The sequence below is a fragment of the Manis pentadactyla genome, chromosome 4, assembly GCF_030020395.1.
Source record: "Manis pentadactyla isolate mManPen7 chromosome 4, mManPen7.hap1, whole genome shotgun sequence".
NCBI lineage: Eukaryota > Metazoa > Chordata > Mammalia > Pholidota > Manidae > Manis > Manis pentadactyla.
Window position 1 is genome coordinate 175,624,317 of NC_080022.1, and position 27,981 is coordinate 175,652,297.

At 44.0% G+C, this 27,981-nt stretch overlaps 1 protein-coding gene across 2 annotated transcripts; it reads left to right on the plus strand.

The window, feature by feature from the left end:
* Positions 1 to 2,074: 2,074 nt before the first annotated feature.
* On the plus strand, positions 2,075 to 27,776 carry DCAF7 (DDB1 and CUL4 associated factor 7). Of its 2 annotated transcripts, XR_005027596.2 has the most exons (8): positions 2,075 to 2,390; positions 15,158 to 15,316; positions 16,040 to 16,151; positions 16,540 to 16,658; positions 19,461 to 19,670; positions 20,642 to 20,759; positions 22,930 to 23,167; positions 27,713 to 27,776. XR_005027596.2 is itself a non-coding variant. In XM_036899737.2 (7 exons), the coding sequence occupies exons 1-7, from the start codon at positions 2,253 to 2,255 to the stop codon at positions 23,100 to 23,102; spliced, it is 1,029 nt and encodes a 342-aa protein (XP_036755632.1). In that variant the 5' UTR covers positions 2,075 to 2,252; the 3' UTR covers positions 23,103 to 27,776. The 2 variants fall into 2 exon arrangements, 1 of the variants encoding a protein (XP_036755632.1); XM_036899737.2 differs by having other exon boundaries at positions 22,930 to 27,776.
* Positions 27,777 to 27,981: the final 205 nt, after the last annotated feature.

Consider the following 27,981-nt stretch of genomic DNA (forward strand, 5'->3'; position numbering starts at 1 on the left):
CAACACAGCAGTTTAACAGTTACCCGTATTATTAAATCCTCACCCCCACTAGCATAGTTACTATCTATCAACATAGAAAGATGGTACAGAATCACTGACTATATTCTCCATGCTGCACTACTATCCCCGTGGCCAACTTATATTATGATTGAGAATTTTTGTGCACCTTTATCCCCCTTGCCCTCTGTATGGTAACCACTAGTCAGTTCTCAGTGTCTGTGAGTCTACTGCTATTTTGCTCATTCTGTTTTGCTTTGTATTTATATTCCACAAATAAGTGAAATCATATGTTATTTGACTTTCTCCACCTGGCTTATTTCACTGAGCATAATACCCTTTACTTCCATCCCCATTGTTGCAAATAGATTGCAAATTTAGGATTCCCTAAGAGAATTTTGAAAATTTATTTCCCCCTTACACATTTTTAAGTTGACATCTGAAGTATTTCATTATAAGTTTAAATAGTTGCAAAGGATCTAATTTCTAATGTGCTGTAAATATTGGCACTTTATAAATTGTTTCATTCATATTGATCCATTTTGACCTAAGAGCATAATGATTTGAGAGCCAACATCATTCATTTTAAAAACATGAGAACAAGCTCTTCTTTAACATCCTTCCTTTTCTCTTCTCATAATTCCATTGTATTCACCTCATAGTTTATGCTACATGTAATTTATTTCCATGCTTTAAGATTTTTGATAACCTTAAATCTATTTGCAATGTAAATACATACATACATTGAAATTTTAAAATGAATTGTGACCTTACTAAGGCTTTAAGGGTTATACTTATTAGTACAGAGTTGTTCAAAACAACATAATACATATTCAAAATTTTATAGTAATTAAAATTTTACTGGAAACACAGCTCTTAAAAAGATATTTTTCTCTCAGCTTATGTATGTGGATATCATTTTGTTATTAGGCCAGGACAAAGTTCAGCAACATTTTTGTACCTATTTTTCTTTCCTTTTTTTAAATAAAACTTAAGCAACAAAGAACACCTGTTCACATAAGTGAGTAGGTAAGACTCTGAGGGATGACATACCAGTGTCACTCATTCTTTGAATTTTGAGTTGTCAACAATCACATTTATCTTTAAAAATTATATTAAATATCACTACAATCCTTGAATTTTGTTGAAAGCAAGGAATTGGAAAACACTTAAATTATAGATTCAGACTTACGCATTTCAAACTCATGACACAGATAGACTTAGGGTTTACTAGCATTTGTCTTGGAACTCCTGTCGGGGAAGGATGGAATGGGAACCGACAAGAACTTCTGAGCCAAGCTCATCAGGTCGCTGCCTACATAAGACCAACCCTAGAATTCTGAGCTTTTCTAGAATGGTCAGGAAAGCAGAGAAAGGCCGGACTTAAAGCTGGCCTAGCCCAGTACATTAGCTAGTCGGTCTGAAAGGCTTGTCTGCGGCCTGCCCTAGCGGCACTGGGCGAACAACAACATGACTTAAAGGGGGTTTTAGCACGAGGGGACAATTAAGGTGGTTCCCGTTCGGTAAGGGCCAGGCTGCAAGGCCGCCGAGCTCAGTGCAGCGAAAAGCAGCAAGCTGGTTTAAGACGGAATTTTAATTTTTAGTCGACAGTGTAGAGAAGCCGCTAGGAATAGCAGAGCAGAGGGGAAGTCAGAGTAGGGCACACAGGAGGGTTCACTCGCAAATACATGACCTAGAACCTGAAGGCCTGCTGCTCCGCACGCCAACCTTCTATGTCACCCACGCCCCCATTCACCCGCACTGCGTCTCTATCTTTTTGACTGACATTTCTGTCAGCCAATGACCTTTGGGGCTGAGAGCACCTCCCCCCAGGAATTGGGTGGGGAAAGTAATTGGAATGACAAACACTTACGCCAATAGCGAGGAGGTTTCAGAATCTAAAAGGATCAGTAGCCAGTGAGAAGGAGCCCTTCGAAAGGACGTGTCTGGCAGCCAACGACCGGCTCCGATGCGGGACTCTCGTGTCTTCCGTTCCAAGAGGGAGGGGCGAAGTCCCAATCGGAAGGGGGTTGCTGCCCGAACCCAAGCAGGTTTGGAACTGGGGGTCGGGCCGTCCTGTCGTTGTCCGTCGCGGGGGCCCCTCTTCCGGGCTAGGCTGTCCCTCCCCGCCCCCGCCCCCGCCCCGCCTCCTTTCTGACCCCTCGGTCCCAGGCCCGGCTCCGCGCCCGCCTCGCACCCCGCCCGCGGCAGCCCGCGGTCGTCCCGGCCGGTACTGCGGCCTCGCCGCCGCCACCATGTCCCTGCACGGCAAACGGAAGGAGATCTACAAGTATGAAGCGCCCTGGACCGTCTACGCCATGAACTGGAGCGTGCGGCCGGACAAGCGCTTTCGCCTGGCGCTGGGCAGCTTCGTGGAGGAGTACAACAACAAGGTGGGCAGGGCCGGGGATCGGAACCAGCGGGCGGGGAGCAGCCCGGGGCTCCCTTCCGGGGCCGGAGCGCAGACCCCGGGATCCTTCTGCGGACCTGCCTTAGCGCCTCGGCCGTTCCTCTGTCTGGCCGTGTGCACAGGGTTTTGCACTCGTTGTCTCATTTAATCCTCGCAGCTTTCCTGTGCGGTCAGGAGCGCAGTTAACCCCATTTTATCGATGGGGAAACTGAGGCACCATGTTGCGACTTGCCCGAGTCAGCTATTTCTTGATGGAAACAGGTCTCGGACCTAGTTTACACCCCAAAGCTACGCCATCTATCACTCCTATCCCCTCTTCTGCCGCATTGCTTCAGTTGCGGAGTGGCGGAGGGAAGAGAAAATGATGGCTGTGAAGGAGAATGATGGAGCCTCGGTCGATAGTCGTTCACTTCTGGCGAAACTAGGTTTCTGTTAGGGCAGTTTACTGCGCAGACTTTTTTCCTCCTCCCCCTGCTCCCTCAGCCCATCCCAGCCCTCTTGCCAAGATTTGCCATTGCCTTCTCATATGCGTTCTCTTCAAAGCTACCCCTTTTTGGAATGCCATCATTGTTTTCGGAATAGGAAAGGGTGACACTTGACCTCTTTTCTTGGCATCTTTCATGGTAATATAGATGTGTAAACTTGAGCTGTAAGTCTTTCTGGACATCCAAAATTTAAGAATTCATAGAAGCACGGGTCCTAGGAGCAAGCTTTTAAGCTGGCAGTGCAGCATAAATTTATTTTTGAAAGTTGTTGAATAAGTCAGTGGGAAGATTTTTTTTCCTTTACCCCTTAATCTCTTCCATATATTGTATTAGAGTAAACATTGTGATCGATAGTGATCTGAGCAACTGAAAGCTGCCGCTCGTGGAGTTTATGCCTGTACTTCTGCCTGACACTATGAATTAAGAAAAATAAAACTGTGTGGATAGTGACAGGCGTGGTGCAGGGAAAAAAGCCAAGGTGGTCAAGTGTTGGGTTCTGTCTGGTCCGCTGACTAGCTGTGGGGCATTGCCCCGGTCATTCTTACCATTTCTGACTGACAGTTTGTTGTAGGAAAGTTCTTTTTTCACACATAAAAGTACCGTAAAAAATTTGAACATTGTAAGTCGGTGTGCAATTTTTCAGGATCACATTTGTTTCTCTAGAGTTAGGTCTTAACTTTTTTGGAACCCCCTTTGAGAAATAGATGAAAGCAGTGGACTCTATATTGCCCAGACATCACAAATACACAATTTATAAACAAATCCCAGGGAGTATGCACTGATCTTGAAGTCCACCCATTGCTCACAGAAAGCAGAGAGTCCTGAGCAAGATTATAGCTTTTTCTTTTCTCAGATGCCTCTTTCTTCCACATAGCCATAGTGGACAGCAGAGCTGGGAGTGTAATTCAAGGTCTTGATGTAGAAACTGTTCATAAAATTGGGACCGCTAGAACTGTTGTTTAAGGATACATTTTTTTTTTAAGTAAACTATATCTTCCAAAGGGCTTGAGTTTTCTCATACGAATTGATGATTTTTTTCTTGTAAGTTCTTTCAGAGTCAGCTTGGGTAAGTAGTAGTACTTTTTCCAAGAGAGAAGAAACTGAGCTAGTTAGGCTGCTGGTGGAATCAGTGATGTAAATGGTGTCACACCTCAGTTGCAGGAGCTCTACCCCAAAGTCTGTCCTTTCATTTAGCAATGTGTGGAACTCCTTTGTGCCAGGCACACAGGCAGTGTGGTCTTACAGTGAAATGCAAACTGATACTCCTGGTAGTAATAGCACAGGCAGTTACCTCTGTCTTAACTCACTTGCATGGTGTGGGCAATACAATGTCTTAAAACTATTTTTGTGCCCCCACCTATCCAAGTCAAGAGTTCTTAATCTGTGTGTGTATCTGCGTACACATGGACAGCTTTGGCAGTCTGAAGCCCATAGACCTCTTTTCATCTTTATGTTTTCAAATGCATGAAATACATAGGATTATGAAGAAAACCAATTACAGTGAACTACATTTATCGAAAACATTTTTTAAAGTGGTGTTACATGTACTTTTGAACTGACTCATTAAATTAGACCTTCCAATGTAATTATTACTATTTTGAAGTAATGAAGGTCAACAGCATTTCAAAATAATGTAATTACTGTAAAGGTGATATGAAAAGCATCAGTGATTTCTGCTGGTGACAAAGTCACAGATATTGATGCCACTGTGAATAGCTGCCTTGATTTGTAATGGAAGGAAATGCTGAAATTTCAGCTAGAGGTTAGTGAAATTATGAATGCGATTCTGGACCTCAAGTCCAGAGGCAGGAATCCTGTCTTTTTGCATGGGCGTGCGCCTGAACATTGGTTCTGCCCTCCATCCCGTGGAAAAGACTCCCTTACCAGATAGCAGTAGCCGAGATCTCAGTCTGGCCACTTCCCAGTTTTGTGTGGTCTTGGGCAAGTTAACTTCTGTGCCTCAGTTTCCTCACCTGTAAAATGAGGGTTATAAGTAATATGAATGAGTTAACATATATATTGGGCTCAGGAACTCTGCCTGGCACATAATAAGCGATTTAGAAATGTTTAGCTATTATTATTTAATCATCATTATTACTATGCCTATAATTGAAATATAATCAAGAAGAACTATATGGATGTTAGGTAAATTTGACTTCTACATTTTCCAGATTGGAATCAAGACTTTATGTCAGAAAGTTACCTCAAAAGGTCCTTATGTTCATTCCTCTGCTTTCAATTCAAAGACCCAGGGTGGGGGTCAGGTGGGGAGATTCCTTTAATTTAACCAAACCCATTTTGTGGTCAAGAAGCTTCTTGTAGTCAGACTCCAAATACTATAATGTGCTAGTTTAAGCTCATTTTCTCTTGTCCTACCTGGCTTCGACACAGTAGCTCTTGTATAAGAATTCTGGTATTTCTGCTGAGTTTTGACATATCTGTGGTTTTTAGACAGGTGATGTTTCCCTTTTTATGGGGAAAGATGGGTAGCAGTTCCTGGGCATCTATACCACTTAGTTGCATGCTTCAGGGTTGGTTTTGAATGGAATTGGCAGAGTGATTGGGATTTATTTTGCCTTAATATTTACCTAGCTGTCCATTTGCTCTTTAAGATTTGACATACAGAAAACGTTTTTGAGGTTCTGAGGAGAGAAACTGTCGGTATACCTAATGCATTTTGAATAATACTAGTGATGAATCTGGGTAAGACTACCTTGTACTTGAAATACACATGAGATGAATGCTTGCCTTGCAGCCTGTGTTCATTCCTCTGAGATTTTTAATGCAGTTACTTTGTCTATTTGGCACATGATTTTGACTCCGGCATATAATTTTTCATTTATCAGTATTTGTGGCAGCCCGTTAGGATTCTCATTCATATGCTCATTAGTTCAACAAATATGTATTGAATACATACACATGTGTTTTATTCACAGTGATAATACTTGGTAACCTTCTACAGACTTTGTTAGCAGATTTGAGATTGGCAGCAATAAAGAGAAAGTGTTTTAGTGAACATAGTATTTTTGATAGATATTTCGAATTTTGCAGTTCTCCATCAGTCCCTGGCAAGACTTGTCAGTAGGGGAATTTAAAATATAAAACTCTACTGGCTTTAACTTCCTCTTTTTTTTTTTTTCCTAGACAGTGAGAGGACTAATTCCTCCATGGGACCACTGGATAAAAATGCTGCTGCTTTGTTTTCTTTTGCTGTAACCTGTTTCACACAGACTTACTGGAGATGTTGTGATTTGAACAGAGAATGAATCTGTGTTCTATAGGTAGTCTGGCCTGCCTGAAGCCGAGATGCCAGAGCTGATTGGGTAACGCTCTGAGCCAAGAGCTGAAGAGGTGCTGTGCCAGAATTAATCTCAAAGTTTGACAGGCAGCACCTCTCTGTAGCTATTGAGCAATAGTAATCAGGAACAGGTTTGAGGGAGGACAGATGGAAAAGACCAGAAAAAGCTCATTTATTCTCTCAGAATTTTGCTTTAGCTGATTTTGGAACATTAACATTTGTAGGAAAATGTTCCCCTAACTGGAGTGGTATATTGGTGGCAGGGGTTGGGGAGGGTGTAACTTGTGCTTTTTAAAAAACTGCATACACACACACACACACACACACACATGCATTCACCTTCACATTCTGGTACCTATAGCACTGTGTGTAATAAAGTGGAATACAGTTTCCTCTCGAGTATAATAACAAGGTAGACATGGCACCTTTTACGTTTTTTAAAAACATAAGGTATGAGTATCATGAGCAGTAATTTATGTTGTTATCCAGAAAAGTAATTGTAAGTGAAGTCACGTCTCCAAGGAGTAAATAAATATTTTATGTTGCATATCTGCTTCTTAGGAGACATCTGACAGTAGTATCCACAGTTTAAAGTAAAAATTATCTTCCTAGCTTTTTGTTTTTAGGGGCATTAGTTTCACATGTTGGGATAAAGTTGTGAAGCAATAGTTGCAGAAAGAGCAGTTGGTGAGAGAGAGAGGTTTGGTAGGAGGACAGGGAAGACTGGAGAAAAAGGCACAGGGGTAACCTTAATGTTGACAATAAGATGATTCAAGTCATAATATTTCCTTATGTTTCCACAATGTGTGAGGAAGGACAGCAGTATAGTGAAGATCAAATGGGTATGTGAAGATGCCAAGAAAGCAGATTTTAAACTGTTACTCAGATTTTAACTGAAAACAGCTTTAAGTAGTAGCTGCAGATTTCAAACTTAGAAGAGCAAAGTTCTCCAGAATAGGATTTTGCTGGGCAAAATCAACCATCCCTTGTTTGGGAAAATGGGAAGAGGGTGCATAGGCTGGCAGCAGGAGCTTCTGCAGACCTCATTTAACACCTTGGATCAGAGGAGAGCTAAGCTGTACAAGGAGACCCACAGCCTGTGCCATCTTCTCTGGAAGGGTTAAAATGAGGCAGGTTGAAAGAGATTGAATTGAGAGCAGCTTGACAGCACCTCATCTCTGTTGGCTGGGGAGATGCAAAAGCTCCACGTTTTAGTTTTTAGTTTCTGCTAACTTGGAACATGGTCCTAGCCCCTCTCTCATAGGACCTTCCTTCAGATCATCTGGGAAGAACTTGCCTCATTCAAAAGGACCCAACATAGTAACTATGGAAAAATACTCTAAGAAAGGAGGAAAAAAATGGAAACAAATGGCAGGTGAAGTGCCCATACTAGAAAAATGTTTTTACCTCAGTTGAAAATTTAACAGTCAGTCCTTCCATTGTAAATACAAAGAAGTTAAGAAAATAAAGAACTCCTAGCAGAGATACAAGAGATCAGGTAAGATAAGTCACAGTGACAGGAGAAAATGGAACATCGGCAGGTAGAGCCCAGGAAAATAATGGAAGAGAAGAGAAAACAAAGGTATCACAGAAATAAAAACCATATTGGAAAGAGAATAAAAATGAATGCAAACTACTGAAAACACAGTGAAAGATAGGAGATAGATTGAGACAATGAAGTAGAAATAACCATTAGAAAGAATATAATAGATGCAGAAAATAAAGGAGCTCTACCTTAGGTGTAATTGATGTCCCTGAAGAAGCCTAAAGAGATGAAACACAAAAAGTCAAGTAGTTAAAACTTTATAGAAATAAAGGTTTGAAGTAATGAGTTCAAACCATCTCAAGAAAAATGGACACAAAATAATTGGTACTGAAAACTTTCCTAGAAAGGTTCTACATTTTAAGGGTAAAGAAAGAATCTTTTGGACATGCAGGCAAAAATGATCAAGTCCTTTTGAAGAGAAGGAAAGCTAGGCCAGCCATGTTTGATGTCAGAGGTAATGGAGTGATGTCTACAAATCTGCAACTGTTGTAGATTGTGCCATTGTAAATATCTGAGAATATGCCTAAGATGGAAGGTTTATATTGTAAAAATAATACACTTTTTAAAAGGTAACTCAGTTTACAAAAATACCATGTATTAAGAAAAAAAATTTTTAAGTTAAGGGAAATCAACTGACTGGAAAAAAATACTGTGTATCATAACGTACGGAAAGACGAGGAAACCAAAGCCCAGAAATGCTAACTGACTTGCCCAAAATGACACAGAAGGTAAAAGCAGAGCCAGAACTGGAATACTGTCTCCACAGTCTTAAATATATACCAATGTCAAAAAATAATTATGGGAAAAAAGAAAGAATGTGTTGAAAAACAGGGAGGGGAACACTTGACTTAACCAAATTAGAATGAACATACTGGAAATAGTATATTTATAAAGCCATAGATTGGCAGAACCACATAGAATATTGCAAAGCTGATCTAAGTATCTAATAGAAGTGTGTAGTATGTGATAAGATAGAACCTTAATTCATGGAGAAATAAATTAATAACTTGTATGGCATAATTGGCTACCCATCTGGCAGAAAAGTTTAGAACCCTCTAATTCACACTGTATATGAAAATCAATTCCAGATCAAATATTAAATATAAAGGAAAGTCCCACAAACAATAGAAGAAAATTGACAGGGAAATTTGTACTGCAACAGTGGGTGTGAGCAGAGGAGAATGCAGTCTTTAAGCCAGTCGCCCAGAGCCAACTAAGGAAAAGATTGACAGATGACAGTACATAACAAAACATTTATGCGTGGAAAGATAGCGCAATGGACAAAGTCAAAACACAAATGATAGGCCAGGGGAAATATTTTCAAGAAATTACAGACAGTAGGAGCTACTTACTTAGTGTGAAATTTCCCAGGTAGTTTAAGAAAAGAAAACTGAACCTTGTGGTATTTTTCCCTTTCAAAGTGTATAAAAATTAGGTTAATGTTTCTACTGTTGAGGGTTTGGGGAAAGTAATACCTTCACATACTGCTGGTAGAAGTATGAGTTACTGAAGCCTATTTGGAAAGTAAGTCATCTATTAAAATTTTAAGTGCACATACCTTCTAATACAGCATTTCATTCTTGGGACGTTCGCCTCCAGAAATAAAGACAGAAGGATATAAGCACATATGTACAAAGCATATAGGAAGTAGTGGCAAAAAGGGAAACACAATGTACATCATTAGGGGAGCTGTTGAGCCATATAGTGCCTCTATTCTATGAAATATGCACCAATTAATGACTTGGATCTACATATTGGCTTGAGGAATGCCCATTTTATTAAATTTGTAAAAAGATTTATAGCATTGGATATAATATCCCGTTTTTCTCAGAATTGAGGGAAAACCTTATACTTGTGTATCTGTGTTTGAGCATAGAGAAAACTGTAGAAGCAGTGTGCACCAAATTAATAGTGTGACATTCGGGATGGGATTGGGGAGTTAAGATTTTTTGTATACTTACACTTTGGTTTTATACAATGGTCATACATGTAATTCTCTTAACAATCTAAAAGCTCATTTAAAGAACAAACCCAGTCGAAAGATGACTAAGATAAAACTTGTAAATCTGAGCAAAAAAAAAAAAAAATGACAGGTTAAGCGGTAAGGAGTTCAGGGTAGAATTTTGGTGTCTAAATTATTTCACTCACCACCGTTCCCATTGGGAGCTCTTACCAAGGAAATTATGTACAAATAATAATAGCCAAGGAGAAATCTAGCTCCATTCTATTAATAGCTGAATGAGCATTTCCACTGTGGTGCTTCTCCCTGGTAAATTAAGTTGGAGAAGGCAGATTGGCCTTAAAGCTTGAGTAAGACTTTTTGCTTTTCCATTTCTAATTCATGGGCAGACCCAACCTGACTCCCCCACTCAGCTGAAAGTACAGAGAAGCTGGAGCAAAGGATGGCCAGACCCATTCTGAGCAGGCTGATTCTCCTCCTGGCAGGAGCAGGATGTGCAGGCGCACTAGCGAGGCAGCCCGAGGGCCAGCTGAGGCTTCAGCCCGTCAGTGTGGCGGTCAGAGGAGTTAAGGGTAGGGGTGGAAGAGCATCAGTCCTCACCCTCATGAGGGGAAGGGGGCAGAACCTCCTCTTTTCTGTGGGCACAGGTGGATATTGGAGTCGGGGGTAAAGGGTGTAAAGAATGAGAGTGCTACCAGTTTGTAAGACTACAGTCAAAAACCTACATGAAACAGTTTTAAGGCGAAGAAAAGTACCAAACTCTTCTCAAGAAGTAGAAAACCTGAATAATTAAATTCATAAGTATTTTTCGATGAATTGAAAATGTAATCAAAGTTCTACCTCCTGAAAGGCAGCACCCTCAGAGTTTTATGGGCAACTTACCAAAGGAAATAGGTAACAAAGGCGCAGTAGCCGTCCAGAAGAGCCCCTACAAGTCAGTAAGAAAGAGACACACAACTCAGAATAAACTGGTGTTTTGAGTTGGTGTTTTTCAGCATAAGGTGAAGAGCTTGGGTTGTGGGATGGGACTATTATATTTAAGAGGCAGCTTCATGCTCTTGGGCATGAAAACATCTCAGTATTTCATGAAAGTGGGAAAAAGAACAGTACCTACCTCATGGAGACATTGAGGGTTAATGAAGTAATAATGCGTGTGAAGCTTTAGGCACAGTGCTTAATACTTTGTCTACCATAAGCATTCAGATATTAACGGTTGTTATTTAGAAGTAAAAATAGGGAACAAATACATGCTTAGCTTCAGTAGTAAAATGGTGGTGAAATACCATATCTCATTCATCAGATTATAAAAAAACCTAAGATTATTTTCAGTATTTTCAAAGGTATGAGGAAATTGGCAGTTTCATATACTGTTAATAAAAGTGTAAATGGAAGCAGCCTTTTTGAAGACTCTGGAAAAAAGCTTTTAACATTTTTTTAAGCTTTAAACACACATCTATTACCTCATAGTTCCTGTGGTATTAACATTTAAAATGGGATGCATCAGTTACACTTCTAGAAATCCATCCAATAAAAGACTTTGTACATGTGTACAAAGTACTGTTTATAATAGCAGAACAATGGACTCTAACCACAGTAACTATGAATGGTTAAACGAATTATGGTTTGCTTGCCATGGTGTGCTGTAGAACAGTGAGGTAGAGAGCTCTTTGTACTGACATGAGATCTTCCAAGATATGTAGTTAAAAGCAAGTTGCAGAATGCAGCCATATACACATGTATATAAGTGCATGGACTTGGGAAGATATATGTTAAACTGTGGTTTGAGCGTCAGTGTGTAGAATTGGAAGTGGAGTTAATGCGAAGTTTTACCACCTCACTCAGTATTATATGAATATTCACAGAAAACTTCCATTCACTTTCATCATTAATTTTAAATGTCTGAGTATCTGAACAAAAAATGGAGTAACAGCACGAGCCAGTTATTCCTCTCACTACTTGGTTGGCAACTTGGAGCAGAAGAGCTAACGTCAGTTAGGCTAGGGATAAAGCACAAGTCTGTCCAGACACATGAAGTCTTTGGGAAGATCAGGAAAGATTAAATCCCAGCCATTTCCTGGCATTTTGCCTGGGTTCTCTGTTGTGCCGAAGATGTCAGACATTGCTGAAGCAGTCACCAGCGAGGCTCGTAAGGAGGGAGACTCTGGGCCTCGCTTGACACTTGTTGAATCAGAATCTTAGGCTGGAGTTGGTGCACCCAAGAATGTGTGAAGCACTCCAGTAAGTCTGAACCAAGTTTAGAAACTGTTGCTGTCAGCAGTACAAGCTGAGCGTAAGACACAGGCCCTGTTTTTAGGGCTTTTACTAAGTGAAATAGCACAAGACAGTAATGTGTGCATTCATGAGGCAGTACTGGGTTAGTCATCAGATGGATGGACTGGGTGAGTACTGGAAGGTCACTGCACTGGGACTGCTGCAGGTAGTTTAGGAGGGAGGTGAGACCTAACATACTGAGCAGTTTACAGTGTTACATACAACTCTGAGGCAGGTGCTGTGGATACCCTCACCTTACGGTTTGGGAAACATGTCCGAGGTCCACAGCTAACAAGTGGCAAGTATAAGGAGCCCTGGAAGCCTGATGCCACTGTGCTGTATTAACATGGGCAGGAGGATTTGGTGGGTTGATGGAAAGGAGGTGAGAGGCTTACCTGAGGGCAGTATAAGGAAAGGGATGGGAAGCAGTAATTAGGTAAACAAAAGTGGAAGGTAAGGGAAGCTAGGGCTGGGTGGTAGAAAGCCTTGAATGTCTGGTTAAGGGGATCCCAGGTGGTGAATGTTCACAGGATCTGATATTTTGAGATTTGAGGGGGAATCCCTGATTTGAAAAGCAACTTTTAGAAGTCAGTATAGTGTTTTTTTTATCACAGAGACAGATTTTGTCTTTTGTGCTGGCTGCTGTATCCCCAGTGCTTAGAACAGTGCGTGGCACCTAGTAGCCACTCAGTGAATATTTGTTGAATAAATACTTGGATGAAGTACCTGGCCCAGAATGTATGTGAGAGGCTTACTTTATTCTGTCCAGTGGGCCCAACAATTTAGCCTCTCATCTGTTTTCTCCTCCTTACCCCACAAAAGCTGATGCCAGTTTTCCCTGTTCCATCCAGAATCTTCTTTACATTTTACTTTCTGCAAGGTCAGACTGTCAACTGTTTAATTCCCTAAAAATGGTTTGTTTGGTCCAAATACCTCTTGTGGCCATCTCTGCTTATCTCCTGCTGTTCTCACTCCCAGCTGCCAAAGGCCCTGAACCTTTCCCAGCTGTTCCCACCTGGGTCTCAGGGCTGAGCTTCCTGCCTTCAGCCTCTTCCTTTGAAGACTGCTGAGATCCCAACTCCACTTTTTCTCACTTGCCCACTTGAAACTGTTGCTCTTTCCTCTAAGTTGTTACATCTGCGTTACAAATAAGCAGTTAATCATGAATTGTGACATCACATTGGCTGTCTTAGGACAGTGTTACTGTGTTTGGGGGCAATGTGTTTTTCCTACTTCTACAACTTCATACATTATCTTCCCAAACAAATGTTGGGTTTTGAAATCCTGTATGTGTTCCATAAAAATAACTGTTTATCATCCATTGTAGAAAGCAGTATGGAGGTTCCTCAAGAAACTCAAAATAGAAAAACCATTTGACCCAGGAATTCCACTCCTAGGAATTTACCCTAAGAATGCAGCAGCCCAGTTTGAAAAAGACATATGCACCCCTATGTTTATCACAGCACTGTGTACAATAGCCAAGAAATGGAAGCAACCTAAGTATCCATCAGTAGATGAATGGATAAAGAAGATGTGGTACATACATATACAACACACAATGGAATATTATTCAGCCATAAGAGGAAAACAAATCCTACCATTTGCAACAACGTGGATGGAGCTAGAGGGTATTATGCTCAGTGAAATAAGCCAGGCAGAGAAAGACAAGAATCAAATGATTTCACTCATCTGTGGAGTATAAGAACAAAGAAAAAACTGAAGGAGCAAAACAACAGCAGACTCACAGAACCCAAGAATGGACTAACAGTTACCAAAGGGAAAGGGACTGGAGAGGATGGGTGGGAAGGGAGAGATAAGGGTGGGGGAAGAAAGGGGGCATTATGATTAGCATGTATAATGTGGGGGAGGGGGCCACGGGGAGGGCTGTGCAACACAGAGAAGAGAAGTAGTCATTCTACAGCGTCTTACTACGCTGATGGACAGTGAATGTAATGGGGTATGTTGGGGGGACTTGGTGATGGGGGGAGTCTAGTAACCATAATGTTCTTCATGTAATTGTAGATTAATGATACCAAAAAAAAAATGCCTGTTTAGCTTTGGTCACCATACAGATTTTTTTCAAGTCAGACATCGATGTCAAGATCTATAAGTGCACATGGAAGAACCCTTAGGAAACTATAAAAAAGCTACTAAAAATTTATAGGATCCAAGATTAATAGACGCAAGAATCAATTGTATTTCTCAGTAGTGGCAAACACTTGGAAATAGAATTTTAAAAACAATTGCATTTATAATAGTATCAAAAATACTTAGGAATAAAGTCAACGGGCAAGGATTTCTTAGGACACAAAATGCATGAGGTATAAAAGAAAAATGATAAACTGATGTCATCAAAATTTTAAATTTCTGTTCTTCAAAAAACACTGAAGGAAAATGACAAAACAGCCATATAGACTATGAGAAGATACTTGCAAAATACATAACCAGGGACCTGAATCCAGAATATACTAAGAACTCTAAAAACTCAATAACAACCTAGTAAAAAATGAAGTGAAACTATTCCGTATATAATGGTGGATACATGTCATTATACATAAAATTGACTAAGAATAAGTGTCCAGAACCAGGGAACTTCCTCATCCATGGCACCCACTTTTTTTGCCTGTCATGGTGGTTTGGATTCTTGAATGTTCATCTGACATGCCCTTCTGTGTAAGCCTGTTCCAGCTGGTGGGTGCCTAGCCAGGGTGCAGTTTGTGCATGACTGCCTTTTTAGGTGAGACGTTACTTTGTTGCATGGGACTGCAGGGTGTTTGGTATCCTGGCCCCTGGGCACTGAATACCCACAGCGCTTCAAGTCACTGGGGCAGCTGAAACCACCGTCACACATTGTCAGGTGCTTCAGGGGTTGTGGGGGAAGGTGGAACTGCCTGGGCAGGTAATGGCAGTTCTGTGGTACTGGGTCAGGAGCGCAGGAGTTGGAGTCCAAAAACTTTCAGATTTGGCTCTGCCTCTTCTCGTTTTGCAGTGTTGGATGTACCTCAGCCACCCTGATTGTGGGTTTCCTCGTCGGAGCACAGGGATGGTGCTCTCCCTCTGTAACAGTTCTTCGCTCTGCCGTAAAGTGTAGGACAGCGGCAGGACTTCTTTCCCCAGCCAGGGTTCTGATGTATTTGATACTGTTTCGGAAAATCAAATGTTTACGTGGCTCAATTTGGTTGTGTCACAGGTTCAGCTTGTTGGTTTAGATGAAGAAAGTTCGGAGTTTATTTGCCGAAACACCTTTGACCATCCTTATCCCACCACAAAGCTCATGTGGATCCCTGACACAAAAGGCGTCTATCCAGACCTCCTGGCAACAAGTGGTGACTATCTTCGTGTGTGGAGGGTAAGCAGGTGCTTTGATTGGTAGCCAGACCAACTGGCTTTCTCCTCGTCAGCTGTTGCTAGCAGCGTGGCATCATCAGAGAACAGGCGGGTTAGAGGCAGCAGGTGTCAGTGCAGCCCGGGAGAAACCAGTGGTAGCAGATCTGGAATCATCTTGTTTGGCTCAGCAGATTTCCAGTGAATCTAGCCATGGTTCCTCGAAGTCCTGCTGCTGGCTGCAGTGAGCTCTGGAAACCCGAGGCTCGGTTAACCTAATGTAATGAGGATAACCTGTGTGGGTGGGGAGACTACTTCAGGCCTTGTACTCTGTGTACAGCCAAGATATTTTTGAGTAAATTAAACAAAGTACTGGCCAGTGATTCTAGTGAAGTATGAGTGGATTTTGAAGCCTCCCCTCCCTGCTCAGCTGAGCTCATCACCTGTGGCATCTCCTACAGCCTGGAAGTCAGTGCCAGCCAGGCAAGGCACAGTGATTCCGGATTGAGTGAGGGGGGAAGACCTCTCCTCTAGAAAAATCTGGGGATGAGAATTTGAAAATTAAGCTGGGCAGAGGAGAGAGCTTTGGAAGAAGCTGCATCCAGGGAGTTCCTCTGGGTTTTATTATTTTTGAGAAAAATGTTCTGCTCCCATGTCTCTCATTTACTAAGATACTGTCTAAACGGGGCTTTAAAGATTTTTTGGGAGGATAAGACTGGCTGATCTTTTTAAAACATTGTTCCTTCAGGTTGGTGAAACAGAGACCAGGCTGGAATGTTTGTTAAACAATAACAAGAATTCGGATTTCTGTGCTCCACTGACTTCTTTTGACTGGAATGAGGTGGATCCTTATCTTTTGGGTAAGGGAGTAAGGGAGTGTGTACTACACTCTGAAGGAGCGAAGATACATTTTCTCAGATATAACACTGGGCCAGTTTTTGACCTGGGGCCTGAGGTACATGCATCACATCACCCTAGAAGGGGGCCAGGTGGGGAAAAGGCTAAACACAGCATGTGTTGTTAATTCCTTAAATGGAGTTGAGCTTCCCATAAGTGTGTATTTTGTCTCTCCAGTTAGAGTCAAAGGTCCTAGGGTAAGGACTGAATGCGTGACTCTCTGGTTCTCCCTCTGCTAGGAAGTGTTGTGGCATGTTGTCCTCTGGGCTGAATAGAGGAGTGAAGCACAAGGAGAGGAGCTCACGTGGGCATCTCATTCCTGTAGCCCTGACTTGCACTGGTTGTTTCCAGGTACCTCCAGCATTGATACAACTTGTACCATCTGGGGGCTGGAGACAGGGCAGGTGTTGGGGCGAGTGAATCTTGTGTCTGGCCATGTGAAGACCCAACTGATCGCCCACGACAAAGAGGTAATGACACCGTTCCTCTCTGCCTTCCTCAGCTGCTGTCTGTGCTGTCTGTGTGAGATCAGGCTGTTCTCTCACTATTTGCAGATTGTGTGGAGAATCATAATTAATGCCAGCATCTTGTCTAAATTGAAAACAGTAATGTGTTAAAACAGCAGAAAACCACACTGGTAAAGTAAGGCATTTATTGGATAATACAACTTATTCTAGTCTATCGTTTTCGTGCCAGAGATTGCTGTTTTGTAATCATGAACTTGCCTCTAGACAAACTTGGCCCTGATGTGATTAAAAAATGACACTTATCTTGAAATATATTTACTTTTTTGTGGGGAAGGATGGTGGGAGGGAGGCAGGAAGAGGAAAAATTTCCTGGCAGACAAACCTCATTCATCATTTTTTCTCTAATGTGTATGAAATTCTAGTATGTTTAATACTTAATACTTTGAATACTGTTTGGAATTAAATATGGTTTATTTTGATGGTGATGTTTCTCCTATGTTTATGGGAAAACCCGAGGAGAGTTATTTGTGATTGTGTTTTAAAGCATTTTTCTGAGTGATTTTGGAAAATGGCCATAAATCTTTCCTCCCAGAGTCACTGCATGCTCCTAGCCCTCTGATTTCCTGTGGGTAGTGTTCCCTTTTCTTTTCCACCTTACTCCACACAGTCAGAAGCATTAATACCTGGACAGATAAAAAAGATGCCTTGACCTTAGGTTGGAAGCTTGAGGTCATCCACAGAAGGGCAGATTATCATTCTTTCTAAGGACTCTTTTTGGCTTTCTGTGCCCCTGAGGGTGGGATCTGTTACAGGACTGCTGGGCTTGGCTGATGCTAACCGAGTGGCCAAGGAAGAGTTTGTCCTACAGAGAGGCCCAGTAAGGAACTTCTGGAAATCCTCTTGGCATCAGGTGGAACAGATTGCTACATTTTAGTTACAAGACAAGTTAGCCTGCTGTTCTGTCAGGGTTCAGCCCAGAAAACTAGAACTACTCTAAATATTTAAACTGAGGGGATTTGATCTAGGAGATGGTTTACACAGGCAGTGGTAAAGCAAGGAGCCACACCAGCAACAGTGCAGTAACGCAGAGAATAGCAGCAGCCAGGAGCTGCTACTGCCTGCAGGCTGGAGGGGCAAAAGGAGGAGGCAGGGTTCCTGGAGCGCACAGTGGGTCTACCTGGCAAAAGCTGGAACTGCGGAGGGGACAAAGCCACTGCCAGAGACGCTTCAGGGAACAGAGAGAGGGGAGGAGAAATACCTTAGGTTCCCCCTACCAGAGGGAAGGGCTGGGAAAGGATCTTAACAGCAGACAGACCCTGGGCCAGCACCCTGGCCTTGAAGAAGTGGACATAAGGCTGGTCACCCTGAGAGAAACAGTGATACCTGCTAGCACCCTCGCTCTTTCTCAGTCCACCTCTCTTTCTCTGCAAAGTAAAGGCGTTTGGAGGCTCTTTTTGCTGCCTGCTGGATTGGTGTAGAGAAGGGTAGCACATATCTGAGAGTTGTCACCTGCCTGGGGTTATGGTGAAATACACTGTGCAGCACAGATGAAGGAGCAGTCGGTTAAAGCTGCGAGAGCTTTACACCTCAGCCACAATGCCAGTTGGCATCATAATTCTTAGTAATGCTGCCCTGGTGGCCCTGCTTCTGGGGGGTGCACATATTGATAAAAGTGCCCTGCCCTACACAGCTGGACAGAGCCCTGGCCTGCCGGGCCTCCTTGTGATGACAGGCCCAGTTCCCTTTTGAACCACTCCTGATTCATGCCATAGAAGGAAAAGCACGATTCCTTCAGAGTCAGCCTGAGAAAAAGGAACTTATCAGGTTGAATAGAAACAAGTGCTCATTTGGTAGTGTCCCTTAGTAGGCAGAACCTCAAGAAGGCTGGTATTTAGTAAGAGATTCCATTCACGTCTCCCCAGAAGTTGGCTGCTGTTATCCTTGACCCCAGAAGATGGGATAATTTTGGCAGTTGTTTTTTTCACTTTCTCTTTCTCTCTCTCTCTGTACTGCCACCCCACCACCACCACCACCTGCTCCCTGCCTGTGGCTTTGTCTGTCTCTCTTGTCCCTTTCTTTCTCTGAAGATCTCTGTTGCTCTCCACTCCTATTTTAGTGGTGTGTAATGTCTGCATCAGGTAATTAATGCAGAAAATAGTGATTCAAAATCTACATGGATTCACTTATGAATATAAACCAACTAGGAGAAGAAACAAGAGCATGTCCTAGGACAAGAGAGTAATACTAAACCTCTGAATATAGGAATGCCTGAGCCTCCACGATTCAAAACTGCTGTTCCTCTTTTTGCAAACAAGTGTCAGGTCCAGGTTTCGCAGGAGAACTTGCTTGGCTGCTATTAAGTGTCTGCAGGAGGGCTGCTTCCACCTGTCAAATCGATGATCTTGGCCTTGATGTGGTCACGGGTCTGCTGCTGGTTACGCGCATGTGAAAGCCACTGAGGCCCGGGAAATAAATGTCTCAGTCTAACTGTGGCAGAGGACAGCCACTGGCTCAGAGTTACTTGTGCTGTGCTGGACAGCAGGGTGTGTGCTCTTTGTTTTACCACAGGGGTTGCAGGATAAAGGCAGGAACATGGGAAGAAGCCAGCCAATTTCTATAGCAGAGTGGTCTTGGGGAAGTCACTGATGTTAGAGCTCCCAGGTGTCATTACTCCCAGGCAGTGGCTTTATTTACCTCCTCCTGCACCAGGAGTGGGGTTTAGGGGAACCAGCGACAGCAGGTTTCCCTGCTACTGGAGGAGGAGGCCGCGGATGTGGACTAACTGAGCTTCTTACTCACCAACAGGTCTATGATATCGCGTTTAGTCGGGCTGGGGGTGGCAGGGACATGTTTGCCTCTGTGGGCGCTGATGGCTCCGTGCGGATGTTTGACCTCCGCCATCTAGAACACAGCACCATCATTTACGAAGACCCACAGCATCACCCGCTGCTTCGCCTCTGCTGGAACAAGCAGGATCCTAACTACCTGGCCACCATGGCCATGGACGGAATGGAAGTGAGTACCCCTCTTCAGGCGCTCATAGGCCTTGCCCCTACCTCTGGCACTGCTTACTGTATCCAGAAGACTGGTTCTCAACTGGTGGCAATTTTTTCCTCAGGAGATCTTTTTAAATGTCTAGAGACATTTTCGGTTGCCCTGACTTGGGGGTAGGGGGCTGTGCTACTTGTATCTAGTGGGTGGAGGCCAAGGATACTGCTAAACATGCCAGAGTGCACAGGTCTGCCCCCACGACAGAGAACTGTCTAACCTGAAATGTGAGTGGTGCTGAGAAAACCTGGTTTAGAACAAGGACTGTGTGTTAAAAACTTTTTAATACATGGAGAGAGTCGGGGTTGGAGCCAAGAAAAGCGATATCTAAAAAGTAAACCAAGTCATAAGTGCTTATGGTGCAGAGTAAAGAACAGATTAAAAAAAAAAGGAACAGATTTCCCCTACTTTAGTGCGGACAGCTTCTCCCAGCTTCAGCAAACAGACGTGGAAGTGGCAGCTCCCTGCAGCCTGTTGCTTGATAAAAGCAGTAAATGGTGAGTGCAGGTGACGCAGTAATTAACTTGTGGTTAAGCCAGTACCTAAGGCTCCTTCCATGTCAAATTCTGCTTTGGGGGTGCAGGGAGAGGGCTCCCATTCATGCAGCTGAGTGTGTACAGAATTCTTAGCATAGGCCCCTGCTGGGACTTCCCGGGTTGTCCAAATTCATGTTACCTACTCCTAGTTCTCCTCTTCCTTATTAGGCTAAGGCCTTGTGTTGCTTAAGATACAAACTGTCTATGCCTTCTTTGTTTTCTTTTTTTCTCCAATATCCAAAGTATGTAATACTTTGGGGACTGAGACCCTCTGTCTCTAACAGTCTTTAAATCCACAAATGAACAAGTTATGCTTTACATATTTTTTTCTTGGGTGGCATCTTTTCGTTTTTTCCTGCCACACCCTGAAGTTCCTGAGCCTTTTACTTGTTATTTCTGCAGGTAGTGATTCTGGACGTCCGAGTTCCCTGCACACCTGTTGCCAGGTTAAACAACCACCGAGCGTGTGTCAATGGCATTGCTTGGGCCCCACATTCATCCTGCCACATCTGTACTGCAGGTAATTGCTGGGGCGGCGGAGGGAGGAATGGGAAGGGGGGAGTAATGAGAAGCAAAGGGAAGGAGATCTTCTTTTTCTCTCCTTTAAATTGTAATTCTTGTTATTTTTCAAGGATAGGGTGAGAGCCTTACACAGAGTAACCCAGTTGAACTCCTCTGTACATTTGTGAAATTGAAGCAGTCCAGGTATCCAGATGGTCCTGTGTCCTCAGTGGTGTTGGGGCACCTTCATCTGCTGTTCACTTCAGGTGTCAGTTACAGGCCTGTGTCTCTCACACTACCCCTCCTGAAGTCTAGGTGGGTGCATCCACGGAGAAGAGGGGCAGTCTCTCTTGGATGAACAGAATCTTAGGGACCGTCACGGCTGATACCTCCCTTGGGAGATGTGATGAACATGCCCTGGGCTCTGGATGTGTGAAGGGCCCCTGCGTGGCCTGGCCTGGTCAGTGGTGTGTGACTTGCAGTTCCATTTCACAATTTGCCAGACCAGAATGGGTACCCCTTAATAATATTCTGGCCGTCAGTCAGTGAGCTTTTATTCTGGAAATAAGTCTGTTAATAAAAATTAATACAGAGGTATACAAAATAAGAAGGTGAAAGTCATTTCCCCCTCAGTCCCCTCGCTCCATAGGTGACCTCTAAGAGCAGCATCTCCATCCATGCTTTCTCGTGGACACAGCAGCCCCCTCACCAGTGTGAATGTCTCGCCCTTTGTTTTACTCAGGAGTCCAGTCTCGCCCCAGAGGCTCTGCTCCTGTCTTTTCCAGTGCGTTGCGTTTCCTTCTAACATACTTCCTCCTCTCCTCACTGATCAGTGGTGTCCTCATTTCCTTGTTCATTGTGGAGCCATTCCTTGCTCATGGTTTGGTGTCTGCCATTTTAGCATTAATTTGAAAGGCATGACATGTCTCCTGTTTTGGGTCCTCTGCTCATGCCTGTATGTCTCACTGAGGAGCAGTTAGGGGCCTGTTGCCTTCCTCTGTGGTCTGACTTCTTCATTATTGCCTTCCTTTTTCCCAGGGGTGTGGACAAGGAAGGGTGGGAGAAGGAAAAAAGAAGTTGTGTTGTCCACTGTTCCTGGAGAGCAGTGCTGGTGCCCCCTGCAGAAGCCCGTCTTCTGCTCCTGGCAGGTGCCTTTGCCTGGCTCGCTGCCATTGTGTATTACGCCTGACTTCAGTCCCTCAGTCAAAGGAGCTGCTGCTGAAGAGTGGCTTGGTTGAGTGTTGAGGAAAAGGAACTCAATACATCAGAGGTGCTGAGTGTTTAAAACGTCCCCCCAGTCCTGACACAGGTGTCCCTGGGAAGGGCGTCTCACAGCTTGTGCAGCCTGCATGGCCTTGGCGAGAGGCACGTGCTGCCCGCATGAGTGTGGGCCATGAAGGTTTAGCCTTTCCAGCTCTCCGGTGTATCGGATAGGCTTTCACATCAGGATGGGTGGTTGGCATCCAGGGACAGTGAGGTATTGAAGGTCATTGCTTTTATTTTTCCGTCTTGTAATTTGCGAACTTATATTTTGATTTATGAAAGTAATATGACCACATTACAGATCACTTAAGACCGAGAGAAAAGTAAACTTAAAACCTTGCCATCCTAACAGTACTGCTGTTCTCATTTTGATATATTTCCTTCCAGTCATTTTTCATATGCTTACATATACATTTTTAAGACAGTTACCTTCTCGTGTTATATCCACGCAGTGCTTTTGTTTCATTGTCTGTGTAATGCCTCACTGATGTATAAATATCCATAAAATGGGAATCCCATTAAATTGAATCATCAGAGAGGGAGCTGTAATCACTTAAGTACTTTAAGTGGCTGCAGTGACTTAGTTTGGGATTATTTTCATCCCATCCCCTCATCCTTTCCTGATGCTTGCCATCCAAATCCTGGTCTGCTGCCTAGCTCTGTAGCAGTGTGTAGAGCCAGGGACACAGGCCTTCTCTGAATCCCAGCCCTGCCACTCACCAGCTGCATAGCTCTGGTTTGGGGGCAAGTGGCCCTAACTGTTCTGAATCTCCATCTCATCGTCTATAAAATGGGGGCTCATTGGGGTTTTGGTGAACAAATGGTTTGTAAACTGTGACACCACCTCCCCCGGCCCCCTAATGGAAGGGGTCATTATCCTCATTGCCTGAGTTGTGACCTAACTTGCTGGCTTTTTCTGTCTCTAGCGGATGACCACCAGGCTCTCATCTGGGATATCCAGCAGATGCCCCGGGCCATTGAGGACCCCATCCTGGCCTACACAGCTGAAGGAGAGATCAACAATGTACAGTGGGCATCGACTCAGCCCGACTGGATTGCCATCTGCTACAACAACTGTCTGGAGATTCTCAGAGTGTAGTGCTCGTGGCGCCATGCCCACGAGGCAGGGGTCTGTGTGTTGCCCACCTCTGGCCCGCCCCCAAAGTAAGAAGAAACATGTTCCGGTGGCCAGTATGTCTTTCATTGCTTTGCACCCACTGTTACCAGAAGCTGCTCTAGGAGTTCCTGGCCAGTCACCCCATTGCTGTCTGTGCCAGACGCAGTGCTGTGTGGCACCTCCTCAGCCCAGGGTTGAGTTTTAAGATTTTCTCTCCTTTACTCTTTGATTCTTCAATTAAATTTCTGTACATTTGTTTGTCAGCTGTTGTATTAATGAGCATTGCAGGCACTGGCTCTTTAGGTATTCATCTGCCCCAGATGTCTCTGTCTGTCTGCTGCCCAAGGCAGCAATCTGTGTCCGTGTCCATGTTGGCATTTAAGTGGGAACACATACCAATTTGAAGTTGTCTTTCCTCCTATTATCAATGTCTTTAACAAATTTCAACTTTGTATATTTTTTATCAGGCTAAATTTTTTATGAAAGGAAATTTACTCTTCCTGGTTTCTTCCTCTGTTTCATAGTCCTCCCTATAGGACCTTCCTCTCTTCCCTCAGTGCCCAGGTCTGGCACTGGGTCATCGACCCTGTTAGCAGTTTGCCTTCTTGAATCACTGCCTGAGTGGAACGCACCTGACCAGGAGCCCTAAACAGCCCTGGTGCTCTGAAGTCAGCCACCTCTCACTTTTTCACAGCCTGGCTCTTCTCAAGGGCATTCTGGGCTCCAAAACAGATGAGTAATGCCTGCCTCCTGTTACTCCCCGAAGTACCTCTCTCTAACCCCACCGGAACCTATTGGGAATGTGTTAGAGCTGAGATAGTCTGAGTGGGGTGCTTGACTGGAGGGGAATTGTTTCAGCAAAGCTGAGCTTAGAGCAAATTTCCAGTACATAGTTTCAGAGTCTGCTTTAACCTCCAAATAAGCCTCAGGCCATTCTCTTTCATGTCTTGGATGATAAGCAAGAATGATCTATAAGCTGAATTTCAGTATCTCTGTTTAGTTTACTGTGACTTGTGGTATATTGGGCACCCTTTGGATTGAGTGCTCCAAGGTCCTGCTTGAGAGGCACTCAATCTGTGTGTCTCACCCTGAACAAGATCTCTATGATGTGGAAGACTGTCAGCTCTTGTAAGGGGTGGACTAATAGGCTGTCAAGTAAACAGATAGCTACAGAAGATTCAGAGACCCCAGGGTCAGCCAGGTAAGAGCTCTGCCTACACCTGCGAACAGCCCTGCCCCCAGGGTAGGATCTGAGCAGTACTGGACTTGGAGGCTGCAGGGGTCTGTTTCCATTACAGTGAATGAGTCCATGCAGGGGCCTTGTGTGTGATTCCAATGGTAGATGAGTCCTTGGGCAGTCAGTTTGGGATGTGCTCATAGTGGGGGGAGGTGGGGTGTTTGGTTTGTTGTGCTCTGCCAAGTTCTGAGGTTTCTGAGCCCCTCTGAGTTGCATATCTGAGAGTAGGAGATAGCAGACCTGAAGGCTGATGGTTTTGTCTACTCAGACTCTCACCTGCTCTTGAGAAATAGAACAGTTTGCTTTGTTTTTCTGGGCCCTTAAACTCTTAAGGTTGAGTCTTCCTTTTCAGAAGCAGATCTATTTGTGTCCCCAAAGTCCTCACTCTTTCCTTTACTACACAGGAGCTTGTTCCAAAGGAAAAGTTTTCTTTTTTTAGTTGGGATATTTTCCCTTCCACCTTTTTATTTTCTTACTCTGATTTTGGGGCTCTTCAGCCATCTGCTTGATGTTGACTCTGCTGCATTTACCACCAGATTTGCACTTTGTTATTCGGGGATGTAAAGTGAGTGGATCTTGGTCAGAACCCGCTTCTCCTTGTAATGGTGTTTGATGATTCCAGGGCCCTTCTCTCAACCGTAGCAAGTTTGAGTTGTTGGGGGCTGCTTGCTCTAGGAGGACATCAGATCCTTCCCCTAGAAGAGGTCTGAGCTAGAGGTCAGACTGGTAGGAGGGGCTGTCCTGCTGGGGCAGGGCTTTACTCCACTGAGTTCTGAGTTAAGATTGCTTTCCTGTTCTGCACGTAAACCTGGCCTGAATAGTGAGATTTGTCAACTGGAACTTGAAAATAACCTGAGGAGGGAGGATTAGTCAATAGTAATTAGAATATATGTGCATAAAGTTGCTATTTATTCTAGAAACTAATAGCTTTTGATGTTTTTTTTCCCTTGCCTTGTGGATTCCCAGCTCTATCACCCCTGCATAGGCCCTTCAGTGTGGTCCTCTTCCTCCTGGCAGCCCACCTGGAATCCTGGTGAGATTCCCCAGTCTCCCTAAGCAGATACACACATACAGTTCTGCAATGCTGATATTTTGAAGTCCTAGCTCTCCTCTTCTTTGTTTATGCCACAGACAAGGTGGCTTCATGGCTGAGGAGGGGATTTCTGTAGTCTTAGGATTTAGAAAGCCACTTAACCAGCTGTGCTCCAGTAAGCAGAGATCTGTTGTAGTTTTAAAACCAAGTGTCTGTTTAATATGCTTAGGTTCTCGAATCAACAGCTAGCAACGACGGGTGGGAGGTCCTGGATCTTCTCTCCTTCAGTGTGAGAAGAGCAGCTGCCAGGACTTCACCGGGAAGGCTGCAGAGCGACTCCTCTGGGCTCCCTTTGAGGTAGTCTTCGACCCCTGAGTCAAAGCTGTTGTCCTTGTCTGCTCTGAGGTGCTGAGTAAATCAAGGCTAAGGTTCTGCAACAGAGAATCGTGAATGGGTACAAGTCCTTCAAGGGTCTGAGTATTTACACCCAGGAATAGTGGACCCCTTCCAGGGAGGAAGCAGGCTGCAAGATGAGGACTTGAAGAGGAAAGGTATTTGAAAACTGGGTGGTAATTTATCAGAACCAGGATTGGCTCCCAGAACTGGTTAGGATTTGGGAAGAAAACCAAAAAAATTGGTAGTCCTACAAGGTTTTGATGATAGTTGTGGCTGAAATTTTAGGAAGAGATTTAGGATGTGGGAGAAAATTGGTCATGTTTCTCTAGATCAAAGGAGAAAATACTAGAAGGCAGTAAAAGTCTGAGGTGGGGAAGCATTCAGACTGTCCATTGTCTGTGGCCATGGTGGGAGACCATGCCCTCAGCCTGTGTCAGCCTTCCTGGACCATCAGGTGTCTGTGATGCTCGGTATCTGGGGACAGGATGACAGCTCAGGGCAGAGGAGCCCCTTCCCGCAGCCGTGTGGCCATAGGTGATGTTTGCTGGTGTCATGAGTCATATGACTGTCACAGATGGGGGCTCTCGGTTGTAGGCTTGTACAGAGAAACAGCAGAGGTTTTAGTCATGCCCGCTCTCCCTCCCTTTTCTTTTTCTTCCTTTCCCACTCCCTTTCCACTGTAGAACTTTCTCCCTGCTGCAGCCTGGGCCTTGGATTCCCCAGTTGTAAGGACAGGTAGGAGCTGCTTGATTTACCACACATGGAAGGCCAGCCCAGAACCATCCCTCCACCTGCCCAAGTTGGAGAATATGGCAGCCCCTTAGACCTCCTGGCTTGGGGTTATGGAGACCGTTGAAGTAGAAGCCTTAAAGCAGACTCTTCCTTTACTCTGTGTCCTCCAGGATGAGCAAAGTGGGTCATGCTTGGCACTTAAAGTGGGTTTTCTCTGGGAGGAAAGCTGAGCTGAGCAGTGGCTGTGAGCCTGGGCGAGGCTCTCCCAGGAGCTCTCTGTGCCGGGTGGGCCAGCTGCCGAGGGGCTGTGGCGTTGCCGAGCCTTGCTGCCCCTCCCACCTGTACCCTCTTCTGCCACAGTTGTCATTGCTGCTAATGGCCAATGTCAGATATGTTGGCACACAGTAGAAGTCAGGTCCTCTCAGCCTCCTTGCTGGATGCTCTTTTAAGTATGGAAACCCACAGAGGCCTGGACTAGGAACAGATAAGCTGATCAAAGTGCAAACGCAAGAAGAAAGGTGTTGGCGGTCTGTGTAACAGCTGGAAAACTTACAAGTACCCACCTTGGGACAACCCAGTGAATATGAACTTGTGAAACCTGACATTTAAAAGAAATGTTCTCACCTTGGGTTGATTATGGATTTACAGTGTGTTATGAAACTTGTTGAGCTAAAGCTTTGAATTGCTTGAGTCGAGTATGAATCATTTGCTTTGGTTCCTATGTGTTTTATGACCCCTCTGTCAATGATTTTCCATCCTTCCCCACCAAGTGAGAATTTGTAGCATGATTGTACAAACCTCTATGTAGAAAATGGAGATTTCTTGTTCTCTGAAATGTTAAGCTTTAGCCAATCAATTTCTGTCCCCTTTAGCCTAGTGTCTGAACTTAATTTCTTGTTATATTTGGACTTTTCCTCTACTATAGGTTTTGTGGCATCCTGTGGTCAGGTGGAGAGGAAGCTACCCCTTGCAGAACTGTACTGTAACCATTTTTCTTTTAAAAACTATTTTCACAGGACAGATTGTACACAGGGCTTATAATAAACTTTTAACACTGTGCTACAAAACCACGATGGTAAATCTCCATCAAAGGCTACTTCAAAGGCACCTGAAAGTGGAGTGTTATATCTATGACTTTATTTCTTGCTTCCTGAGTATATTAAACCTAATTTTCACCCTTTCATTCTGTTTCAGCCTCCTGTATAAGAAGTACCGTATTTTCTGCCCATCATACTTTGTAATAAAACTTGAACATGTATAGACTGACTGAATTTCTTCATGTGATGAATTCACTGCTTCCCATTCCACCATTGTGGTCATGTTCAAGACCCTGTCTAGGAGACACACTGCCCGAGCCCACCATACTGTCAGATAGCCTGACTCCCCGTCTTTAGCAAAACACAGAACGCCTACTCTCTGCCAGGGTCCATGGCCCTCAAGTCACAGTCTACCAGAGGTGGCAT